The sequence below is a fragment of the Gymnoscopelus microlampas genome (assembly GCF_963454915.1).
Source record: "Gymnoscopelus microlampas genome assembly, chromosome: 19".
Lineage (NCBI taxonomy): Eukaryota > Metazoa > Chordata > Actinopteri > Myctophiformes > Myctophidae > Gymnoscopelus > Gymnoscopelus microlampas.
The window spans coordinates 29110108-29131625 of NC_139956.1; the positions used below are offsets into that span (position 1 = coordinate 29110108).

General features: G+C 43.2%; 1 protein-coding gene across 1 annotated transcript in view; it reads right to left on the reverse strand.

Moving 5' to 3' along the window:
* Nucleotides 1-5112: 5112 nt before the first annotated feature.
* htr2cl1 (5-hydroxytryptamine (serotonin) receptor 2C, G protein-coupled-like 1) overlaps nt 5113-21518 on the reverse strand; it is a gene marked incomplete at both ends in the record, with an annotated part of 38541 nt that continues 22135 nt past the window's right edge. Inside the window, 5 exons of the mRNA XM_084042337.1 lie at nt 5113-5292; nt 6822-7526; nt 15076-15305; nt 17695-17860; nt 18132-18295. Coding sequence (XP_083898463.1) covers nt 5113-5292; nt 6822-7526; nt 15076-15305; nt 17695-17860; nt 18132-18295 — 1445 coding nt within the window. The remainder of the gene's footprint in view (nt 5293-6821; nt 7527-15075; nt 15306-17694; nt 17861-18131; nt 18296-21518) is intronic.

Sequence of the window (21518 nt, forward strand, 5' to 3'; positions counted from 1 at the left end):
CGTGTTTGTAGACATACATTCACAATTAAAAATGGTAAATAAAAGAAAAACAAAACAAAACACAGCAATTGTATAACGTAAGTTTTAGGAAAAAACTAAAAAACGTTACCTATCCCAGACGCCATCGCTTGTACAAGAGCCGGGCAAACCTGTCTTATTAACCACATTAACCCTAGCGTTCCTATTCTAGGCATGTTCATAATAGCTGAACGTTTGGCGAAAATAGCCGATCTATAAGCTCACAACACAACGCAACGCGACGTGTTGTGAGCTTATAGATCGGCTATTTTCGGCAAAGAGATTTGGTGCAGGCTAGATGAAAAAAAAGAAAAGGAGTGGGCCGAGGATAGACCCCTGGGGGCCACCGGTGAACAATGCATAGGGTTTAAAGTGATTAAGTTACCACTGATTAAAGTGATTAAGTTACCACTGATTAAAGTGTTGAAGTTACCACTGATCTGTTGATGAAGCACATTATTGGACATGGACGTTCTAGGGTTATGTCAATTCCAGAATGCATCTACTCTGGATGCATTCTGTTGACCTTTTCCTGTGTGTTTACATACCAGGATGCATCTGTTTCATGTACAGTACATGCATTCCTGAACTCTTTGTTTCTTAACCACAGAAACACCAATCTGGGAACCCATTCCGTAAAAAAAAAGAAAAAGGGTCAATTTATTTTTGTTTCCCTTAGTTTTTGCCTCTTTTTTTTTGTGTAGAGACAGGAACTCGGGTGTGGCTCCTCCCCTTTCTTAGTCCACTTTCTCCCGGGTGCTTCTGTGTTTATTCCTACTAACAACAACAAAAACACATGTTTGGGGCAGCGGTGCTGACAAATCTGGCTGTTAGCAGAATCTGTCTTGAGAGGATTCATTAACCCTAATGTCCCTATTCTGGGCATGTCATGATAGGCAAACATTCAGAAAAAATAGGCGAACATTCTGCGAAAATAGCCGATCTACAAACTCGCAGATAGGGTATTTTCACTATTTGTCTGTAGGGCTTGTTAATAACGATGCGTTCATGTTCATTATGCAACTGACTAGATACATTCTCAAACGTCAAGCCAGGCTCTTGTACAACTGGTTTCTGGTTATTTTTTAGAGCCATTTATTGACAGAGTCATACCATATTGGGGTAAAAAAAAAGGTGAAAAGCTTTACAAAAATGTATTTTCCATAGTATACCAGGGCAGTGGCTCTCAAAGTGGGGTCCAGGGACAGTCCAAATGGACCTTTACTGTAACTCTGAGTGTACAAATGAAACCTAATGGATCCTCGAGGGTCCATTCGGTTCCATTTGTACACTCACAGAGTTATGGGTGTCCTTGAAATTAACCCATTAAGACCGGGAACGCCATTTGTCATTTTAGATTTCTATTGTGTGTCTATTTTTGAAAAAACCTGAAAATGTGTGCAAATCTTTGAATATATATATTTTTAAAGCGGACATTTGTAACTCAAATCTTTGTTTCTGGGGGGTCCCTGGAACAAAATATTTCTCTCTCTCTCTCTCTCTCTCTCTCTCTCTCTCTCTCTCTCTCTCTCTCTCTCTCTCTCTCTCTCTCTCTCTCTCTCTCTCTCTCTCTCTCTCTCTCTCTCTCTCTCTCTCTCTCTCTCTCTCTCTCTCTCTCTCTCTCTCTCTCTCTCTCTCTCTCTCTCTCTATATATATATATATATATATATATATATATATTATTTTCCAAAAAACTGTTAGGATGGAAAACAAAATGTAATCGGCCTCAGGTCTTATATAATGGGTTAAAATGTTTGAGAACCACTATATCAGGGTCTCCACTGTCATTAACATTTTTGACAGTTTGACCGCAATAAAGTCTGGTGACTCACTCTACAGTTGAGGGCCTTATAAAGCTCATCACAGTGCTCACTGGGATGACCTCAGTTGAAGAGTACTGAATGTACTGAAAATGACGTCACATGCCATTCTGTCACCTTCAAAAGGATCTGATTCAAGCGAAGGAGGGGGGTGTTAAAAAATGGGATGCTCCAAGGATGGTATTGAGTCCAGCTTCATCTGCTCAGTGGCAGGTTTCTCTCATAAATCATGGACCAGGTGTTTTCCCCCCTTTTTTTTCACTAATGAGAAAACTTTTGCAGGCGTGCTACCAGCTGGCTCAGAGAAACCTCGACTTCAACTCCTGCTGGGGCAGTCTGACCATGAATTGTCTCGACACAGATACTCCTTTATGAAACTTATATTTATGGAATACACTTTCATGGCTAATATAGAATGTTCACTGTGTCTAATGTTGTCCAGCTCCTTGATTTGATTTGGATGTTCCTTTCGAGTGATAAAAAAAACAGAAAAGAGAACTCATTTTGCAATATTATTGTCCGTCTTACAATCAGTCCCTTTCAATGCAATGAATAATCCAAAAATGTCAAAAGCACAGCATCAAACACGCAAGAGGCTTTCGTACTCTGCAAAGCCTGGTTAAATTAACTTAATTCATGTTAACGGGACTCTGTCAATAAATAGCACAATCTAGTTCTATACACTGCAGACCTGGATCAAATTACCATGTGGAAAAAACCTTCCAGATTGCAATATCTTGGAGCGACTGCATTAGTCTGCCTGGAATGGTGCGTGAGCTGGAGGGTCACGTGTGGGCGAGTCACTCCTGTGTGAGTCACTCCTGTGTGCCAGACAAGATCAATACATGTTTTTGCGACTGAATTGATTTCAGTTCAGCAATTGAAGCCAGGTCTGGTACACACACACACACACACACACACACACACACACACACACACACACACACACACACACACACACACACACACACACACACACACACACACACACACACACACACACACACACACGTACACAGGTAACACACAGATATTACATTGCAACATAGTTAGTTGACTGGACTCGCCGTAACTCTTTGCTTTTTGTTTTCATCGGTAGGCTAACTACCGGTGTCAGGGGTTCAGAATGTCCTCTCACATGTCCTCGCGTCGACAGGCTCGCTTGAAGCAACAGATTTGCTATTTTCATTTCATATGCTCTGTGATTTTGTTTGATAGCTGGTTTGTTCATTTCGTTCCATTCATTTCTTTCTTGTAATATCAGTCTTTTTCTTTTGGTTGTTTTGTTCTCTGCCTTCCCTTCCTCCCTCCCACCCGCCCGCCCTCTTCCTACCCTTTCAAGTAATCCAGAGAATTCGATAAATTCAGAGAGGACCTTGTGAACACAGTTTTTTTCAAACGCTCTACATTTCTAAGCTGAATCTCGGCACTGGCTGCTGGCCAACAAGATAATTAGCTCATTTAGACCTCTCCTCGTGGAGAGAGAAATACGGTGACTGTGAACCAACGCCACTCCGTCGGTCCATAGCGTACAAATAGTGTTGTTGTTGCTATAAATAGTCATCAGTGCATGGAATTAAAATGAATAGTAGTTCATTCCAATAACATGCTGCAGGCGGTTGGCTGCACACATCCTGGCCCAGGACAAGATTGGTCTATTTGCAGGCTTCGACTTTTGCATTTTGAGTATGGGGGTCGGAGGGGGTGGGTGCAGTGGGTAATGGGTTTGTAGTCTTACAGTACATTCAGGTGCTGGTTGTTGTCGGTGTGGGTAGGGCAGCTGTATCAGTGACGGGTCAGCGCTTATGGAATGATTTTAAATACAATAATTACCATTGTTCTTTCGTTTGTTTGAGTTTTTTTGTTTGTTTGTTTGTTTGAGTAGAAATGTACGATACAAGGCTTCAGAATGAAACCCTACGACTGTACGTCACCATTGTTTCAGTTGATAAGAGACACAGTGAATAAAGCTGCTGTTTTGATCCCGGCAGGTTGTGATCTATAAAGTGGGTTGTGAGTTGTTCTGACTGCTGGGTGACAGACAAAGTCAGGCTTTCAGGATTGCCCCCCAAAAAAACAAAGAAGATAAATTCGGTTGTCATGGACTGATGCCATTCTGTCAAACTCAAAGGCCTTGCAGGTGTCATAAAGAGGTAAAGCACACAAAGAGCTGTCTGTCAGCATCACAGGCTTCCTGTCTCTTTGATCGATGGTATTCGAAGGCCATCTGTCATAACGTTATCATCTGGAGCGTTACCGGGAGGATAAGTCGGGAGGAAATACTGCCAAAGACAAAACACAATTCAGAGAAGTTTAACCTTATATACTTTGTTGACTGGAGTTACCCAGGGGTCTATTACTAGGCCTGCTCCTTTTCCGCCGCCTCCACAACAAACCTCTTTGCCGAAAATAGCCGATCTACAAGCTCACACCGTGTCGCGACTCGCGGTGAGCTTCTCGAGCTGTGATTTTCACCAAATGTTCGCCCCGAGAATTGGGTTCTTATCCAGTTAAACCCCATATGATTGAGCGGAGTCCCTCAGAGCTCTATGCTAGTGTACTTTCTGTTTTCGCTCTACATTGAATATTTTTGCTGAAAATAGTCGATCTACAAGCTCTCAACGTGCCACAACCTACGTGATGCGTTGAGAGCTTGTTGATCTACTGTTTTTCTGCGAAGGTCTTATCCCGAATAAGTGGTATAGGGAAAATTATATCAATTATTGCAATATTAATTATTCAAATGGTTGGCTTAGGAATGCGACAAAAACTATCAATGCACAATTCAATGAATGGGTTAATCCTGCCGAGGGCAAGAGACGCACATTCCTATTCATCACCTGTGAGATCAGACTGTGCTCAGGAGGGTTTGTGTTTAAGTATGTTTAATCACTAAGTACCATTTGAATTTCAAATGTATTATAAATGTTTATTTAAGTGACATGCCCCTTCATTTAAAATATGTTGTAGGTGTGAAATTTGTTAGTTACATCACAAATGTTAATGATGTGAATTCATACGTATTTTTAGAAGATGAGCACCACATTTTATATTATTGTATATTAACAGATATTTAGGGACTGGAAGAAATAATATTAAACTTAGATAAAGACAGAGTGAACGAGGTTAATTCATGAAAAACTGGAATGAGAATGGCACAGCACAGAATGAAATATCCGTCATTGACCATGAGGTTTTGGTGAATTCTGAGCAGAATTGGAAAAAAGTGATGCTAGTAGTACGGCGCCTGGACCCTACGTCAGTGTGGTTGTATTAGTAGTTGGCTTTAGGGTTGGCAGAAAAATGGAGCTCTGTGAATGAGGAACAGGGGTAGGGGTGGTGGCAGTGTGTTAAGGCGGGGTAGGGGTTGTTAGTGTGGTAGGCATGGTAGTAGAGGGGGTAAGGGTAGTGCTGCTGGGGTATGGGTGGTGACACGGGTTGAGGGTGGTGGCACTGTGTTAAGGGAGTTGATGCTGACATAGGGGGGATTGTCCTGGGGTAGGGGTTGTGGTGGTATGTGGTTAAAGGAGTAGTTCACACAAAATAATACTTATTTTCTATCAATTTCACACCCCATGAAGCATTGAATTCATGGAGAATAATTTGATAACCGGAGGTCTCTCCGGTAGGAGACACACAGGAGATTATTTGTGTCTCCTACCGGAGAGACAGCCGGTTATGAAATTATTGGCTTAGGAATGCGATAAAAACAAAAAAAATCTCCATGAATTCGATGCTTCATGGGGTGTGTAATTGATAGAAAATAAGTAATTTGTTGGGTGAACTATTACTTTGAGGGTGGCGGCAATAGGTATTATTATTGGTGGTGGTAGTGAATAATGGGGTTGGAGGATGGCTGCTAATAGACCAGAGCCTGACATTTGGGTTGCTGGGTTGCCCTCCCCCATTTATTTCAATGGGAGCTGAACTCCCTGGGTGTGGTGCTCCTCACTGACCACTAGATGGCAATATGACTCCACCAGAGACCAGTGGGATCACAGTCACGGTTTGCTCTGTAAATGATGCTGTTGTTCCATTGTACATTCCTTCAATGTGGGTCCATTCAGAAAGACTCTGACTGCAACCTTGGGAAAGTTGGCTGCATTTAACAGGAAAAGAAAGTAAACAAAAAAAAATCTCTGGGCTTAGTGTGGCTTCTGTACAGATCAGCAAAAGATAGTGTTCATTCTTTCTTGAGTTGTGTTTCACTTTTTTGAGGTTGCACAGCATGAAAAATGTTTTTGTCCCGTCTTCTGGAATCACTGTAAGTAAACTCAGACTGCATTTTGACTGTGTGTGAAGGCATGACTCAATAGGCAAAAATGTGTATCTCCCATGACCTTGGAGGCTGGGGCTTGAACCCATAACCTGTTCATTGGGACTCTATACAGTGTCATTTGCTTTAACATGACTGTTTGTGTCTCAAAAGGTTCCTTCTTCCTCTACGATGTGCACTACATTTTGATAACACTTCACTGTACTCTTTATTTTTATTCTTTATTTTACACTAGATGCTGGGTCTTGCAGATACTTCTCAACAGGCCTGGTTTTACACGTACGTGATAACATACTAGCACAAAAAAAAAAAAAAAACGTAAACATCACTGAAACATTGTTCTTCATCCCTTAACAGAGCACGTAAAAGACTCCTTCTGTGTTCGTTTCTTCTACTAACCCAGATATTGAACTTGGATCTTATGCTTTCTCCGTACTGTATATATATAGGCTACTGCCTGTTGTCTACCCACAGCCACAAGTCTTTGATCATTGCTTTTCTAGTGCACTTTAAATTGGGGGTATAAAGCCTTGCATCGAAGATAAAACGTCCAGACAAATTACTACAAGTACCAACTGTTCTCATGCCTGGAACGTAAGGAAACTGGCCAATAGTTAAAGCCAATGTAAAACTTTTTTTCCCCAAGTGAGAGGTTATCATGAAATGCAGCAACACCCCCCACTTCACTCCTTTCGACCAATCACACGCTGCTGGTGCGTTCTCGCGAGGCGGAGCCGCCGTGGCTGATGACCGACAGCTCCTGCTCCATCTCCGTGTCGGGCTCCTCCGCGTCCGTCTCCGACATCGCCCCGGAGGCGCTCCGCTGCGACTCCGACCCGTGTCTCCACCGCGACGACGACACCGCCTGCTCCCCCTCCGACCCGAGTCCGCCCCGCATCCCCCCGTTGTCCGTGACAAGCTCCTCCCCCTCCGGGTCCTCCATCACCGCCAATGGCAGCCCGGCGCTCCCGTTGTCCCCGCCCTTCCCCCCGCCGCCGCCATTGCGACAGTTACTGTTCCTGTCCACGTCCCCTCCCCCCCCGCCCCCGTCGTCTCCTCCTCCTCCCCCCTTCCTGACGGCCAGCAGGGGGGTCGTGACCGAGTGCGACGGAGGGTCGCGGCACGGCACCATCAGGGTCCTGTTCAGCGTGGCCGCGTTGTTGGCGGCGCCGCCGCCCGTGTTGTAGCGGCAGCGGATGTAGCTGGAGAAGGCCCGGCGGTAGGTCTTGTTGAACAGCGTGTACACCAGGGGGTTGACCCCCGACGAGATGTAGCCCACCCACACGAACACGTTGAGCAGCTCGCCCAGCAGGCCGTCGTCACAGGAGCCGCGGCACAGCACGAAGGTGACGTTGGTGATGAAGAAGGGGCACCACATGATGAGGAAGAGGAAGAACACGATGCCCAGGACCTGGGGGAGGGGGAGTGGGAAGGGCAGGAGAGGAATTTGTCACTTTTTCCTGTATCGTCTCTGTCGGGTGGAAACCTCCTATGTTCCAAAACTTTTCAGGATTGAAATTCAAAAGTAGCAAAAGTAGCAGATCTACAAGCTCAAAACGTGCGCCTGCTAACTTCGCGCCACGTTTCGAGCTTGTACATCTGCTACTTTTGATGCTTTTGTGTGACGCTGTAGTATGATCAAGTAGGGCGTTAATTTACGAAAAAACACATAAAGTTAGAATACGGAAATAAGAGGTTTCTGCCCGACAACAACGATAAACTTCATTGACCCCCAAGGGGGATACAGTACCTGGTCTGCTCCTTTTTACCCCTCTAACCCTAATCTCTTTGCTGAAAATGGCTAATCTACAAGCTCACGACACTGTTGTGTTGGGAACCATTTGCGAGCTTCTGTGAATTTGCGAGCATAATTAGGCCTAATATTACCTGATAACGTGCCCAGTATAGGGACGCTAGGGTTCATGTGGTTGAATGTGGTGTCAGTACAGTCCAGTCCTTGGGGAAAAGAAGAATAAAACAGAAGGAAATGGAAAAGAAAAGCAAAAAAAAAATGGAAATAAGTAATTCAATGCGTGTTTTTGGAATCATCTTGAGACAATCCAAAGTGCTCGAAACCTCCTTTATCAAAATGTGAAATGCCTTTAATGAGATGCGGAGGAGGCTCTTACAAATGCTCCCCATGCAGGTGAAATGTGTGGGTTTCGTCACAGGGGGGATTTAAAAGCCCTCTTTAGTGCTGTGTTTGTGTAGGCATTATAAACTGCGAGAATGAATACTGATAATAACATCAATTTAATAGGATGCACTTGAAATGGACACAGATTCCTTCTCAAATGTACTTCTTTCTTTTCTTAATACAGAACACAGCCAAAATGTTCTTGCAAAGAAGAATGGCAGGAAAGAGCACATAATAGACTGAAGGCTTGTAAAACAGGCAAAACATGTCAGACTGGAGGAGTACAACACAATTGAAGTGACACTCATTCTCTAAAGCTTCTCAACAGGGGTGGTACTGACGGCAGGAAGAGACAGACAAAGGTCTATCTGTCTCGTTCATCAAAACACTATTTTCAACAGCTTGACAACAAATGCAATGGATTCCTTTCAAGAAAACCCAACGTTTTACTGTCGATATCGCGAGTTAAAATGACCCAAAGCTCATTGGCATTCATTTATCAAGCTTGCGCAGATCGAAAGCAGGCGTACGCCAAGATCACCGCCACTCTCAGGATTTATCAATCTATCGTGACTTTGACTTGAGTGTACGGCACGCTCGAATCTCACTTCTCAAATCTCACGTCTGCTGCGGAGCAGCATTGTCTGACCATCTGACAGGTATCTAAACATATGTATTCACTCCAAAAACGTATAGCTATAAAACAAATAAATAATACATGTGAGAACATATATTTTGTAAGGGCATACATCGATGATATGTCAAATGAAATTGGTAGGATATTTACAAGTGTACTAGCAAGTAAAATCGAGCAATTAAAACAATATAACATATTTACAATGTTACAAGTTAGATGCTTAATCATTCAGACATTTAAACACTGGCTCTGTTAAGACATATGAGTGCATACTGTACATACGAGAGGATTTTGGGGACCGCTGCGCTGCAATATTTTCATGACATGAGAGAGTGAAGTCTCCCAACTTGGGTAGCCTACAGTAGGCTACGTCTATCTGGGGTTATGTGCAACCTCGTTTAAGGATAAACCCGACGCTCGAATACCGTGGCTGACTGTGCCTAGCGCAAGTGATCTTCATATGGGTTTAGGCCACGGGACGAGTCAACGCCCCACCACACACCAGCCTTCATCCATTAATGTTTACGCATGAATCAATCACTACATAAATGTTCAAATCATGAGGACAGCCCCAGGCTATCTCTCATAAATGTGGTGTCACGGCCACGGGAGGACGCAGGACTCTTTATTATGCAAAACAGCAGAGTGTGCGCCACTCAGTGCAACTGCTCGGGGGTTAAATTAAAACCCAAACGTATTCCAATCATGACAATGCAATTATTGTCATTCAACAATGTAGGCCTACGGGAACAGACAACGTGTAGGCTAGGTTTTTGTTGAGGACATATTACTTTATTATGTTTACTTATGGCTAGACTTTCAACAATGATGTTTCGTTTTTGTTTTCCCCAGACAGCATTCTTCTGACATATCGTGACACTTTATAGATGACTGGACTTGTGCTGTTACGAATGCCATCTTATTTTTGTTTTATTTGTGTCATATTTTCTTATTGGATGCGTCTGCTTGTCAGGTATCGGGGTCTGTGTCCTGTGTATGCAAATAGCATGTGCCATTCCACGAATATGATAGGCGTGTGTGCTGTGTAGCAGAGTGTGACTCCACGAAGATGATTGGTGGGGTAACTTCACATGTCGGAGAAGTTCCTCTTCTCGGCCGTATTCCGCTTCTTCATGTCGAAAAACAGGTGGAGTGAGGCTCCGCCACATTTATCAACAGCCGACAATTCTTACGTTGCAATTGACAGGGTACACCTGCCTGATAAATCACGTGTGGACGTGGGCGTAAGCTGATTCCATTATGCGTATTTGCTAGCTATTCTCTGCCATAGACATTAGCAAAGTGACGTAAAGATCTGTCATTTTAATGTAATTTTGCACATGTGGAAGGATGTGTGGGATGGCTACTAGTGCCTGTGTTTACTGGTACAACCTCTGTCCTCTGGGTTCACCATGCATTAGTAGAGTATCTCCTTGACCTTCCCTGTAGAGTAGACAAGAGGTGCCTCTCTATAGGTAGCTTTACGACGGCTATACAGCCTGAGTCCTTTTGTGTATTTCTAATGTCTGTTTGAAACTTTTGGGCAACAAGTTTGTGTTGCATTGTACATATTACGTGTAAAATATTGCGTGAAATGTACTGGGACTTTTTTCAGTATTATCAATGTCATAAAGCACTAAGGCCTGATTGATGGCTGAATGGGATCATCACACATTGCATTTAAGCTGTCTGTGTTTGCACTGAGTATCATTAAGGTCTGAGGAAGAGTTTCGCCGCCTCGATGTGATTTATGTTTGTCTGGTAGATTATTTGTTCATTTTGTCACATTATGCTGCTGTAACGCCTCAATTTCCCTTCGGGGATTAATAAAGTATATCTCATCTCATCATCTCATCAAAATGTTACCGAATAAATCCCACAACATGGGAGCATAATACTGGTGTGCGGATGATATTTGTGTTTCAACTGTTTTTTTTTTAACCTTTGTGTTTATTTGGCATTTTCAGCATGTTAGACAGGGGATCAATATCAGTTCATCGTATCATATCATTTCTTCACATCATTCTTTCTTTTGTATACTCCCCCGGGAAAAAACATCCTTTTATCGTATATTTTATTTTTACATTTACACTCTCACTCTCTCTCTCTCTCTCTCTCTCTCTCTCTCTCTCTCTCTCTCTCTCTATATATATATATAGATAAAAGATAAAAATAAATATATATATATATATATATATATATATATATATATATATATATATATATACAAAAATGAAAAATAGAAATAAAACACACATCACAATATAATGGTTGAAAAGTAATAGATGAGTAATGATATTTAAATAATAATGAAAATAATTAAAAGAAAAGAAAAAGAAAAGAAAAAAGTCCCCCCCCTCTCTCTTCTTAAATCCTAACTTCAAGGCCTAAATGCAGCCAGGCTGTAGACACCATCCATAATAGACTCTCAATCTTCCACATCGTTTGCGCCTCAGTGAAGTCAATTAGTTTACGCCAGATTCCCTCAAAGTCCTCTGGTTTTTGCCTAAGATTATACATAATTCTTTCACTCGGAATGCAAGATGTTAGTTCTCTAAACCACAGGGAGGTCGGTGGTGGGAGTTCGTCCTTCCACCTGAGGGCTATACACCTATTAGCTAAGTCTTATGTTATTGTTTGTGCAGCCTGGCAGCAGTGAAGTATCTCCTAAAAGAATACGCCTGTGTTCATGTAGAACATTCGTTTGTACTATCCTGGACAGTGCCCCCAGAACTCCCTTCCAGTATCCCGACAGATGAGAACAGGACCAGAACATGTGGACCAAAGAGCCCACCTCAACTTTACACCTTGGGCAAAATTGAGATCTGGCATGATCTATTCTATGCATTCTTTCTGGGGTGAAGTAAACTCTATGAAGAAGGTTAAATTGAGTTAAGATATGTTTGTTACTAAAAGAGACGTGCTGAACTTTCTCACAGTTCAGCCCATTCCTCTAAATTGAAATAATAATCTAGGTCCGTTTCCCATTTATTCTTTACCATTAGCTCCTCCTTGTCCAAGAGGAGGTTAACCCCAGTATATATATATGTGATACTAACCCTTTAATGATATTCTTGTTGCACAATAAATTGTCTAAAGGTAATGTTTGAATGGTTTGAAGGTTTCCCCCTTGTTCTGTTGAAATATAGTGTCTGACTTGTATACATTTAAAGAAGTGTCTATTATCAAGATCATATTTAGTTTTAAGGTCCTCAAAAGATTTCAGAACTCCATCCTTGTATAAGTCTCCAAATGTTTTGATACCCTTCCTGAACCATATTTGAGTGATTCCGTCTCTTAAAGCATTTGGCAACAAAGGGTTAGCATGAAAAGGGGTGCGATCATAGATTGGTTGAATGTTAGCAGTCTTTTTACGCACTTCTAACCATAGTTTATAGGTATGTTTTATGTAGGGGTTCCCTGTTAGTGACTGTAGTTGTTTAAAAGAGAATACATATGGGACTGAAGCAAGAGGTATGGAGTCTAGGTCATGTTGTTCTATCTGTATCCAGGAGGGAGGCTGTTGCAGGTCTGACTGCCAGGCCCAAACTGCTCGTGCTTGAGCTGCCCAGTAATAAGATTGAAAGTTAGGGAGCTTTAAACCCCCCTCACAGGGTTGGCCCTGGAGTACTCTTAATTTTATTCTAGGTGTTTTTTTCCTCCAAATAAATCTAGAGATACATGAATTCAAGTGTTTAAAGAAAATATTTGGTACACCTATGGGTGTTTCAACTGTTTGAAGTTGTGATCCTGCACCCTGCCCAGCAGGTTAAGGGACGTGCGTGTCCTCTGTCTTTTTTGTCATGGGAGCTCCACCGATCTCGTTCAACCCAGATTCGGCACAAACATGGGGTTACATCCGTTGTACTATTATGCCACCAAAATGTGGAATGCACCAACAGCCATCAAAAAGTGTGACTCGCCGTACCCTCCTTCAAAACCAATCCTCCTTCAAGAGCAATCAATCAATAACTGAGGTGTATTTCCCAGAAGAGTTGTTGTCGGACCTTAGTCGCAAGTTCCGCTGTCCCTGAAAACTGCAGTTCGGACGAGCGTTCTCAAACACCGTCATGAAGATGTGTGATTGATTGGAACTACAACTCTTGACCCGTCGATAGAAGCAATGTTTCTTGTTCTTCACGGTCAGAGTCACATTCGGTATAGGTCACCATTTTCACCCTAAATGTGGCATATTTATTCAGTCAATATTATGGAAACATTTTTAATTAGTTCCTTCCTCAGCAGGCAAAATGTTGCTCAACCATACTATCCATTATCCACGCAGCAGTTTGATAATGTGATTCCAGTGCCAGCAAAAAACAAACAAACAAACAAACAAACACGATTTTCAATAGTTGTGCAATGGATCCAGCGTGTGTGTGTGTGTGTGTGTGTGTGTGTGTGTGTGTGTGTGTGTGTGTGTGTGTGTGTGTGTGTGTGTGTGTGTGTGTGTGTGTGTGTGTGTGTGTGTGTGTGTGTGTGTGTGTGTGTGTGTGCGTGCGTGCGTGCGTGCGTGCGTGCGTGTGTGTGCATAAACGTAATCTTGGTAAAGTAAAACGCTTGAGATTTTACATTACAACAGCATAAGGCACCCTGAAAAGAAATCCACTGTGGCGGGCTAGACACGGATTTGCAAACCACAGCTTTGAGGAACCATTTAATGTGGAACCATTAATAAGAATGCTTGTTGTTTGGTACTTGCAACAAATTATCACCTTTTGATTGCCTCTAGTACCTCAATAATGGGATCGAATTAGAGTTTGATTTAATTTCATCTCCAATTTGTAAAGTTTCATATCAAACCATATCAAACAGTCCAGTTTGATATCAAACATGTTATTCGGCATTCAAGGAGATTCTTTCTACATTAAATGATAAAAAGCAACACAGTAATAAATAAACAAACATCTTTCAGAGCTGAACTTTCGCCAACATTTTAATTAGGTGGTGAGGGAAATGGATATGGATATTGAATAGGGGCCCACCAAAGGTTGAGAATAACTGCTCTAACACGTTCATACTTTAAAACTGTCTATAAGCACATTTTATATTTGGAGATAATTATGAAAACTCTGGTGGGCTTAATTCAAGTTTGACTGCAGTGAGCTTGCTTTTCCCAGCAGGTATAATCCGTTTATACGATTAGCAGCCACAACTGCAAGCTGCAGGCCTAAACAAGCTGCACTGTCACTGTAGAATGATGCTTGCTTTCCAGTGAGGAAACATTTCTCCTTGTACTGTGTTAATCCCATTGGATTAAATGGACTGGCGTGTGAGACTTTAGTCCTGCAGACGTGTGAGGGACAGGGTGACAGTGCTGCTGCCTTGCAAACTATCCTTCTCTTCACACATCCACACATTAATTCATAATCCCACATTCAAATTGGCTAATGGGTTGGCGGGCGTCACTATGACTTAACCATGCCCATACATGGGCATATACTGGTACTGATGACATTAGAGATCTCCATATACTGTATGGGCATAAAAGGGACTTCAAGATCTTCATATATGGGCATGCCATGCTATATGGGCATATACTGATGACATCAGGGATCTCCATGTATGGGCATACCCATATATGGCCATATACTAAAGACATCAGGGATATCCATGTATGGGCATGCCCATATATGGGCATATACTAATGACGTCAGGGATCTCCTCCATATATGGGCATATTAGTCGAATTGGCTGTGTGATGTATGTGTGAGGGCTGCATAACGGCCCGAACCTCAAGTAATATAAATCTGCAAAGTAAAAAATATTGTAAAAAGTACAATATTTGCCTCTGAGATGTAGTGGATTAGAAGTATAAGTATCAAAAAAATAAATTGTACTCAATTATAGTAAAAGTACCTCAAAATTGTGCTCACGTTTAGTACTCATGTAAATGTACTTCGTTACTGTCCACCACTGCTGATAACCTCATTAAAGTCCCAGCACTGTTACTTTTCAGGATTGCAATTCAAAAGCATCAAAAGTAGCAGATCTACGAGCTTGTTAATCGGCTACTTTTGCTGCTTTTGTGTGACACTGCAGTACGACGATCAAGTAGGCCGTTAATTTACGAAAAAAACACAAAAAGTTAAAATATAGAGATTTTCTGCCCCGACAGCAATGATATCATAATTAAAAAGGTTGTATGTTTGACACTGAACCAACGGTGTGACTGACTCCTCTCACCTTGGAGGCCCGCCTCTCGTTCTTGATGGCCTGCATCATCCCCCGTCGCCCGGGGCAACTGGCGTGCTCGCCCTTGCCGGCCCCGGCGGCCGGCGAGTTGAGCTGGGAGGACGCCTCCGGCAGGATGTTGATGCTGCTGGTCGGCGACACGCTCAGCAGCATGCCATGCTCCGCCCCCTTCAGGCAGCCCACCGTGTTCCGCCTGCCCGGGGTGGGAGGGGCATGCATCTCTGTGGGAGGGGCCAAAAGACAAAATTGTAGTAGAGCTGAAACTATTGCTTTATTTTACTATACTACTATACTATATTACTTTTCCAATTAATCGAATAATCAAGTGTGTTTCTGATGTTTTTTTGTTTTTTTTAATGTCGAGAAATCAACGTAAATTCTAATTATTTAAATAATACTACATATTTAATACTTTGTCATACAACAGTGAAACTAGCCGATCTAGAAGCTCTCAACACGTTGTGCTGCGACATGTTGTGAGCTTGTAGATCTGCTATTTTCACTACATTTAAAAAGATTGGAAGGGAAAAACACTAAAAGAGAAGAGGAGAAGAGAAGAGAAGAGGAACCACACAAAAGACAAATGGACAGAATTATTCCCCCAGCACATTCTTCTGCTGGGTGTTTGTTAAAGAACCGTTTCAAATTAAAACATCCCTCCACAGGACACACCTTCAGAACTCACCATGTGAGCCTGCCTCGTGAATTCATCAAGCGGAGGAATTGGTTTTGTTCTACAGTAAATGCTGCCATTGGATTCCCTGCTGTCACTGTCTCCCACATAGTGAGCAGCACCAACAATCATCTCTGCGGTATTTCATCAGACATCAATTTAATCCATTAGGACCGGGAAAGCTGTCATTGTTATAGATTCTTTTGGCTATTCAAAAATAGCAGATCTACAAGCTCATAGCTTGTAGATCTGCAATTTTTTGGCAAATCTTTGAATGTATTTTTTATTTTTTTAAAGCTAATATTTGTAACTCAAATCTTTGCTTCTGGGGGACCCTGGAACAAAACATTTTCAGATGGGGGTCCGCGGCCAAATACATATCATTTTGGGGTTCCTTGACATGAAAAAGGTTGAGAACCACTGATATATAGCAACATACGTTTAACAAAAAAAGGATAGGATTTAGGATTAGGATTTAGAAGACATTTGTAGAATCCCCAGAAGCAAAGATTTGAGTTACAAACGTTCGCTTTAGAAATATATATATATTCAAAGATTTGCACAAACTTTCAAGATTTTTCAAAAATAACAGATCTACAAGCTCATAGCGCGGCACTCTGTGTCGCGCTATGAGCTTGTAAATCTGCTATTTTTTGAATAGCCAAAGAAATCTTAAAATGACACAGATGCGTTCCCGGATTGAATGGGTTAAAGAGCTCTCCAGCTGGAGGAGACGCAAACGGCAGAACGGCAAGGGAAAAGAGGAAAATAATGAGACCGTGCTGATATAAAAAAACGCAGCTTGGAGCCAACGCGGCGGATCATAAGAGCTGATAATCATAATCGTCCTTCGCCTACGGGGATGTTGTACTGAGAATCCAATCCGTCCTAATGAAAGGGAGATATACTGGCAGGTTGAAAAAATACTTTTTCTTCGAATTCACCGTGGTGCATCCAGCTTAATTTGTTGGGCGTCTAGACAACTATAATATCTCAAGAACATTTTGGGAGCCGTGTTGACAACTCATGCATATTGGCTGCAAGTGGGCGTGCCTTCAGATCAGGAAGCAGGCCGCGATTTACCCAATCAAATGTAGTGGCCGGGATTTACATGTGTGCGGCTCGTTTCCCACTGGAAACAAACCGAAACTCATTTAACACTAGTGTCCTCGGAGCAGACAAAACCACGGAAAGTTAGTAACATTTTAACTTGCTCTTTCATCATAGATACAAGTGGGCTTATAACCAAAACGATCCATGTTCTTTGGGAGAAATGGTGTTAGTGTTCCGTGGAGAAATATTGTTAGTGGGAATGAAAACACCGGAAGCCGGTTTCCCGTGAGCATGGGTCCTCCTTACAGCTCAGCCCAGAGTCAAATGGAAATGTGAAAAACAGCAGAAGGCGCTGTTTTTCCTTTTTATTTGACGATGTGTTCCCAGATTGAGACAACTATACAGCAGGGAGTGTTGGGCGAGAGGAGTAGGACGAAGGCCCTACACTGTACGTCCTCCCGGTGGGGGCTCCTCACTGGCAGGTGAGCCAGTAGGAAACGACAGCAGTGACAACACAGAAATGTGTGCGGGGAGGAATTAATTGGCATAACGACTAATTTAGGGAAAAGAAGGGGGTAGAAATGACTACTCTAAATTTACGAAAATCATAGACAGCATTGTCTGCGATTCCCTGGGATCAGATGGGGGTCCGTGGCCAAATACATATCATTTTGGGGGTAACATTTGAGAACTATACTGACATAGTAAGGCATTTGTAGAATCGGCCTCAGGTCTTAATGGGTTAACGTTATGCAGTCATGGAGGAAGGTGTGTCTTCTCTTGGCGTCTATATACCCGGCAGAGCGATTTCCATTGTATCATGGCTCTCCGCGGAAAGCAATTTCCAACCTTAATCTGAATAGATGAAAAGAATGAATGAATACCTATTGGCTCCGGAGGAGTGACTGTGCTGATCCGAGGCAGATGGAAGGTGGAGGAGGAGGACGGGGGCTGGAGTCTGCTGGGTGTGGCCGCCGGGTGCAAAGGCTGCTGGGAGGTGGACGTCTTTCTGCTCTCGTACAGGAAGACGGTTGCCTGCCGCTGGAGGACCTGTGGGATGAGAGAGGAGAAGAGAAGAGAAGAGAAGAGAAGAGAAGAGAAGAGAAGAGAAGAGAAGAGAAGAGAAGAGAAGAGAAGAGAAGAGGACTGTGATTGTGTAGTGAGTAGTGAGAAAGTATTTGTTTTCTCACTACACACACACGCGCACACGGACACACACACACACACACACACACACACACACACACACACACACACACACACACACACACACACACACACACACACACACACACACACACACACACACACACACACCCACCTGTATGGTGAGGCAGTAGGACACCACCATGATGACCAATGGGATGAAGAAGGCCACGAAGGAGCCAATCAGCATGAAGTGCTTCTCGTTGAGAACACAGCTGCCGTTGACGAACACCTTGTCCTTGTTATGCAGGCCGATGACTGGGATAGGCATGGACACACCTGGACACAGAGAGAGAGAGAGATATGTAATTCCTACACATAAAGCTAGTACAGTATCAATCCAAACTAATCTGTGAAAATGACATGCAATCAGTGATCTCTGCCGTTACGGTGATGATGTCACAGTGATGACGTCACAGTGATGACGTCATAGTGATGACGTCATATTAGTGATGACGTCATAGTGACCACGTCATAGCGATGACGTCAGTCTTGCTCAAATATGGAGGGACGACAGCCTGCGCAAATCTGCATTCCTCGGCCGCATAGCAACAGTTTATGTTGTGTGTTACGTCAGATCAGAGCTTCTGGTCAGTAAATATATGGTGTGAAGATTCTCACTTCATCGACAGACGTAGGGTCCTGAGAGAGTTGACGGAGACGGATAAGGAGTGGGTGTGAAGAGAATAGACACAGAGAAAGGGGCAGCGAGTAATATATAAGGGCGCTATGTCCTTAGTGAGGCAAACGCTGAGGAATGGACAGAAGCCCTCAGCGGCCGGTCAGCAAATAATCACTCCTGCAACCAGCCAGGAACAAGGAGACACAGATGAACCAAGATCTTACAGTCAACAACAGTTTACCAAGACTTTAACTCAACCGGGAGAAGTAAAGACACAACAGCCGTCTTACACAGGACAGAAAACCCACCACTGTAAACAGTGTGACAAGAGTTTCAGTACAGCGCAAAGCCTGCGGCGACACCACCATCTCCACACCGGAGAAAAACCTTTTCACTGCGAACAGTGTGGCAAGCGTTTTAGTCTTTTATGCTCCCTAAAGTTGCACCATGTCGTCCACACTGGAGAGACGCCGTTCCACTGCGGTCAGTGTGACAAGAGTTTCAGTCGGGTAGGTGCCTTGAAGTTACACCAGCGTGTCCACACTGGGGAAAAGCCTTACCACTGTAAAGTGTGTGGCAAGAGTTTCAGTGTGTCAATGGCTCTGAGGGCACACCAGCGTGTCCACACTGGAGACAAACCTTTCCACTGTAAACGGTGTGACAAGAGATTCACTGAGTTAAGTAGTCTGAGGATACACCAGCGTATCCACACGGGCGAACTACCATTCCGCTGTAATCAATGTGACAAGAGTTTCAGGATGTTAAGCAACTTGGGGAGGCACCAGCGCACCCACACGGGTGAGAAACCTTTCTATTGTAAACAGTGCAACAAGAGTTTCGCTGACGTGGGTAGTCTCAAGCGACACCAGCGTATCCACACTGGGGAGAAACCATACCACTGTAAACAGTGCGGCAAGAGTTTCAGTACATCATATGGCCTGCGGCAGCACCACCGTTCCCACACGGGAGAGAAACCTTTTCATTGTCAACGGTGTGACAAGAGTTTCAGTGCATTGAATAACCTTCGGCAACACCATCTTCTCCACACTGGAGAAAAACCTTTCCATTGTGATCAGTGTGACAAGGGTTTTCGTCGGATATCTAACTTGAAGGCACACCAGCGTACCCACACTGGGGAGAAACCTTACCACTGTAAACACTGTGGCAAGAGTTTCAGTGAGTTAGCTAGTCTGAAGACACACTGGCGTGTCCACACAAGGGAAAAACCTTACCACTGTAAACAGTGTGACCGGAGTTTCAGCATGTTAACTAATCTGACGACACACCAGCGTGTCCACACTGGTGAAAGACCTTTCGTCTGTAAACAATGTAACAAGAGTTTCAGTCAGTCAGGTAACCTGAATTCACACCAGCGCATCCACACTGGTGAAAAACCTTTCCTCTGTAAACAATGTAACAAGAGTTTCAGTGAGTTAGGTAGCCTGAAGAAACACCAGCGCAGCCACACTGGTGAAAAACCCTTCAACTGCTTGTAGTTGTGTTTACAATTTGTGTTCTGAGTGTTTACAGTTGCATGCATGCATTTTAAAGGACAACGGGCTTAATTGACAAAACTATTGTCAATTAGTATTTTATATACAGTATTTTAGTGTAGCTCCTAATAAAGACCCATGTCATGTTTATAAAAAGGTTGGAGCGCTACTCTGAGCGAGGACCGCCTGCCGATCCAAGCCGCTCCGGCGGGGGCCGCGCACCGAATGTTTGAGCATGCACGGACTCAGAGACACACAGACATCCAGCAGTGCACAGCGCACCGCTGCGCCATTTCTTTTTTTCTTTTCTTTTTTTACTGTTGAGCGGCCCGGTTTGAGCGGAGCATGGAGCGAGAGGTGCGCAAATTAACGTGAGCGACGGAGCGACAGGGAGCCGAGCGCGGGGGGGTCAACATGAGAGAATAGCGAGTGTGAAACCAGCCCCCTGGAGCTCCGAGCGGCATTTCCACTCGCTCCGCTCGCATGCTCTGGTGCCTGCCAGTGTTGATAATTTAATTGAAGCAATCAATATTAAACAGGATGTTTAATACAGAATGCAACGAAGGGCCGTTATACCTGCATCAGCCTGTAGGTCTGTAGTCCCATATGTGCAATGGATTATAAGATGACCTTTAGTGGGGGTGAATAAAGTACCTCATTGCTCTAATATGTAAATGATAAGAAGACAATTGTCCAAGCAGCAATTCCATTTTTCAAAAAAAAAGGTAAAAATAAGTTGTTTGATGAAGCCGAATGCAGGGACTCTTTATTGGTCACCAAGGGAGAAATACATCCGCTGCATTAACATATCCTAATGATAATCCGTCGCACACCATGCGTGTTGTATCAGATTCAGAACTTTAATGTCACATAAGTGTAGGCACAGAGCTTTAACATAATACCTATGTTGAATGCACGTATTGTAAGTCGCTTTGGATAAAAGCGTGCTAAATGACTGTAATGTAAAATGTAATGTAATATTGATGCCTGACAGAGAGCGCAGACTTGTGACATGTTCAGAGGGTGACAGTGTTGTGATTTGAGCTCCAAAGAGCGTCTGAGTTTTTGTCCTTAAAGTCTAAGCTCACACACCTCGGATGCTACATTGATGGCAGCGGTATTAGGAGTTTTGTTTTTAAATTATGATTTTTTTTTTTACTATTTATGGACAATTATTACTCTCTGCTCGGCTCTCGTGGCTACCTATGCTTTTGCGTTTACACTGGAGTGTCATTATCGGTGGATGGAAAAATGATAGTGTTGTGCAGTGCAGTGGGAGACAGTGGTGTCATGCCCATTTGTTCCTTCTCCGCAGTAGGCCTACTACTACTTATATAATGGTAACACTGTGCATGAAAGTTGTGAATACAATGCATCATAATCATAT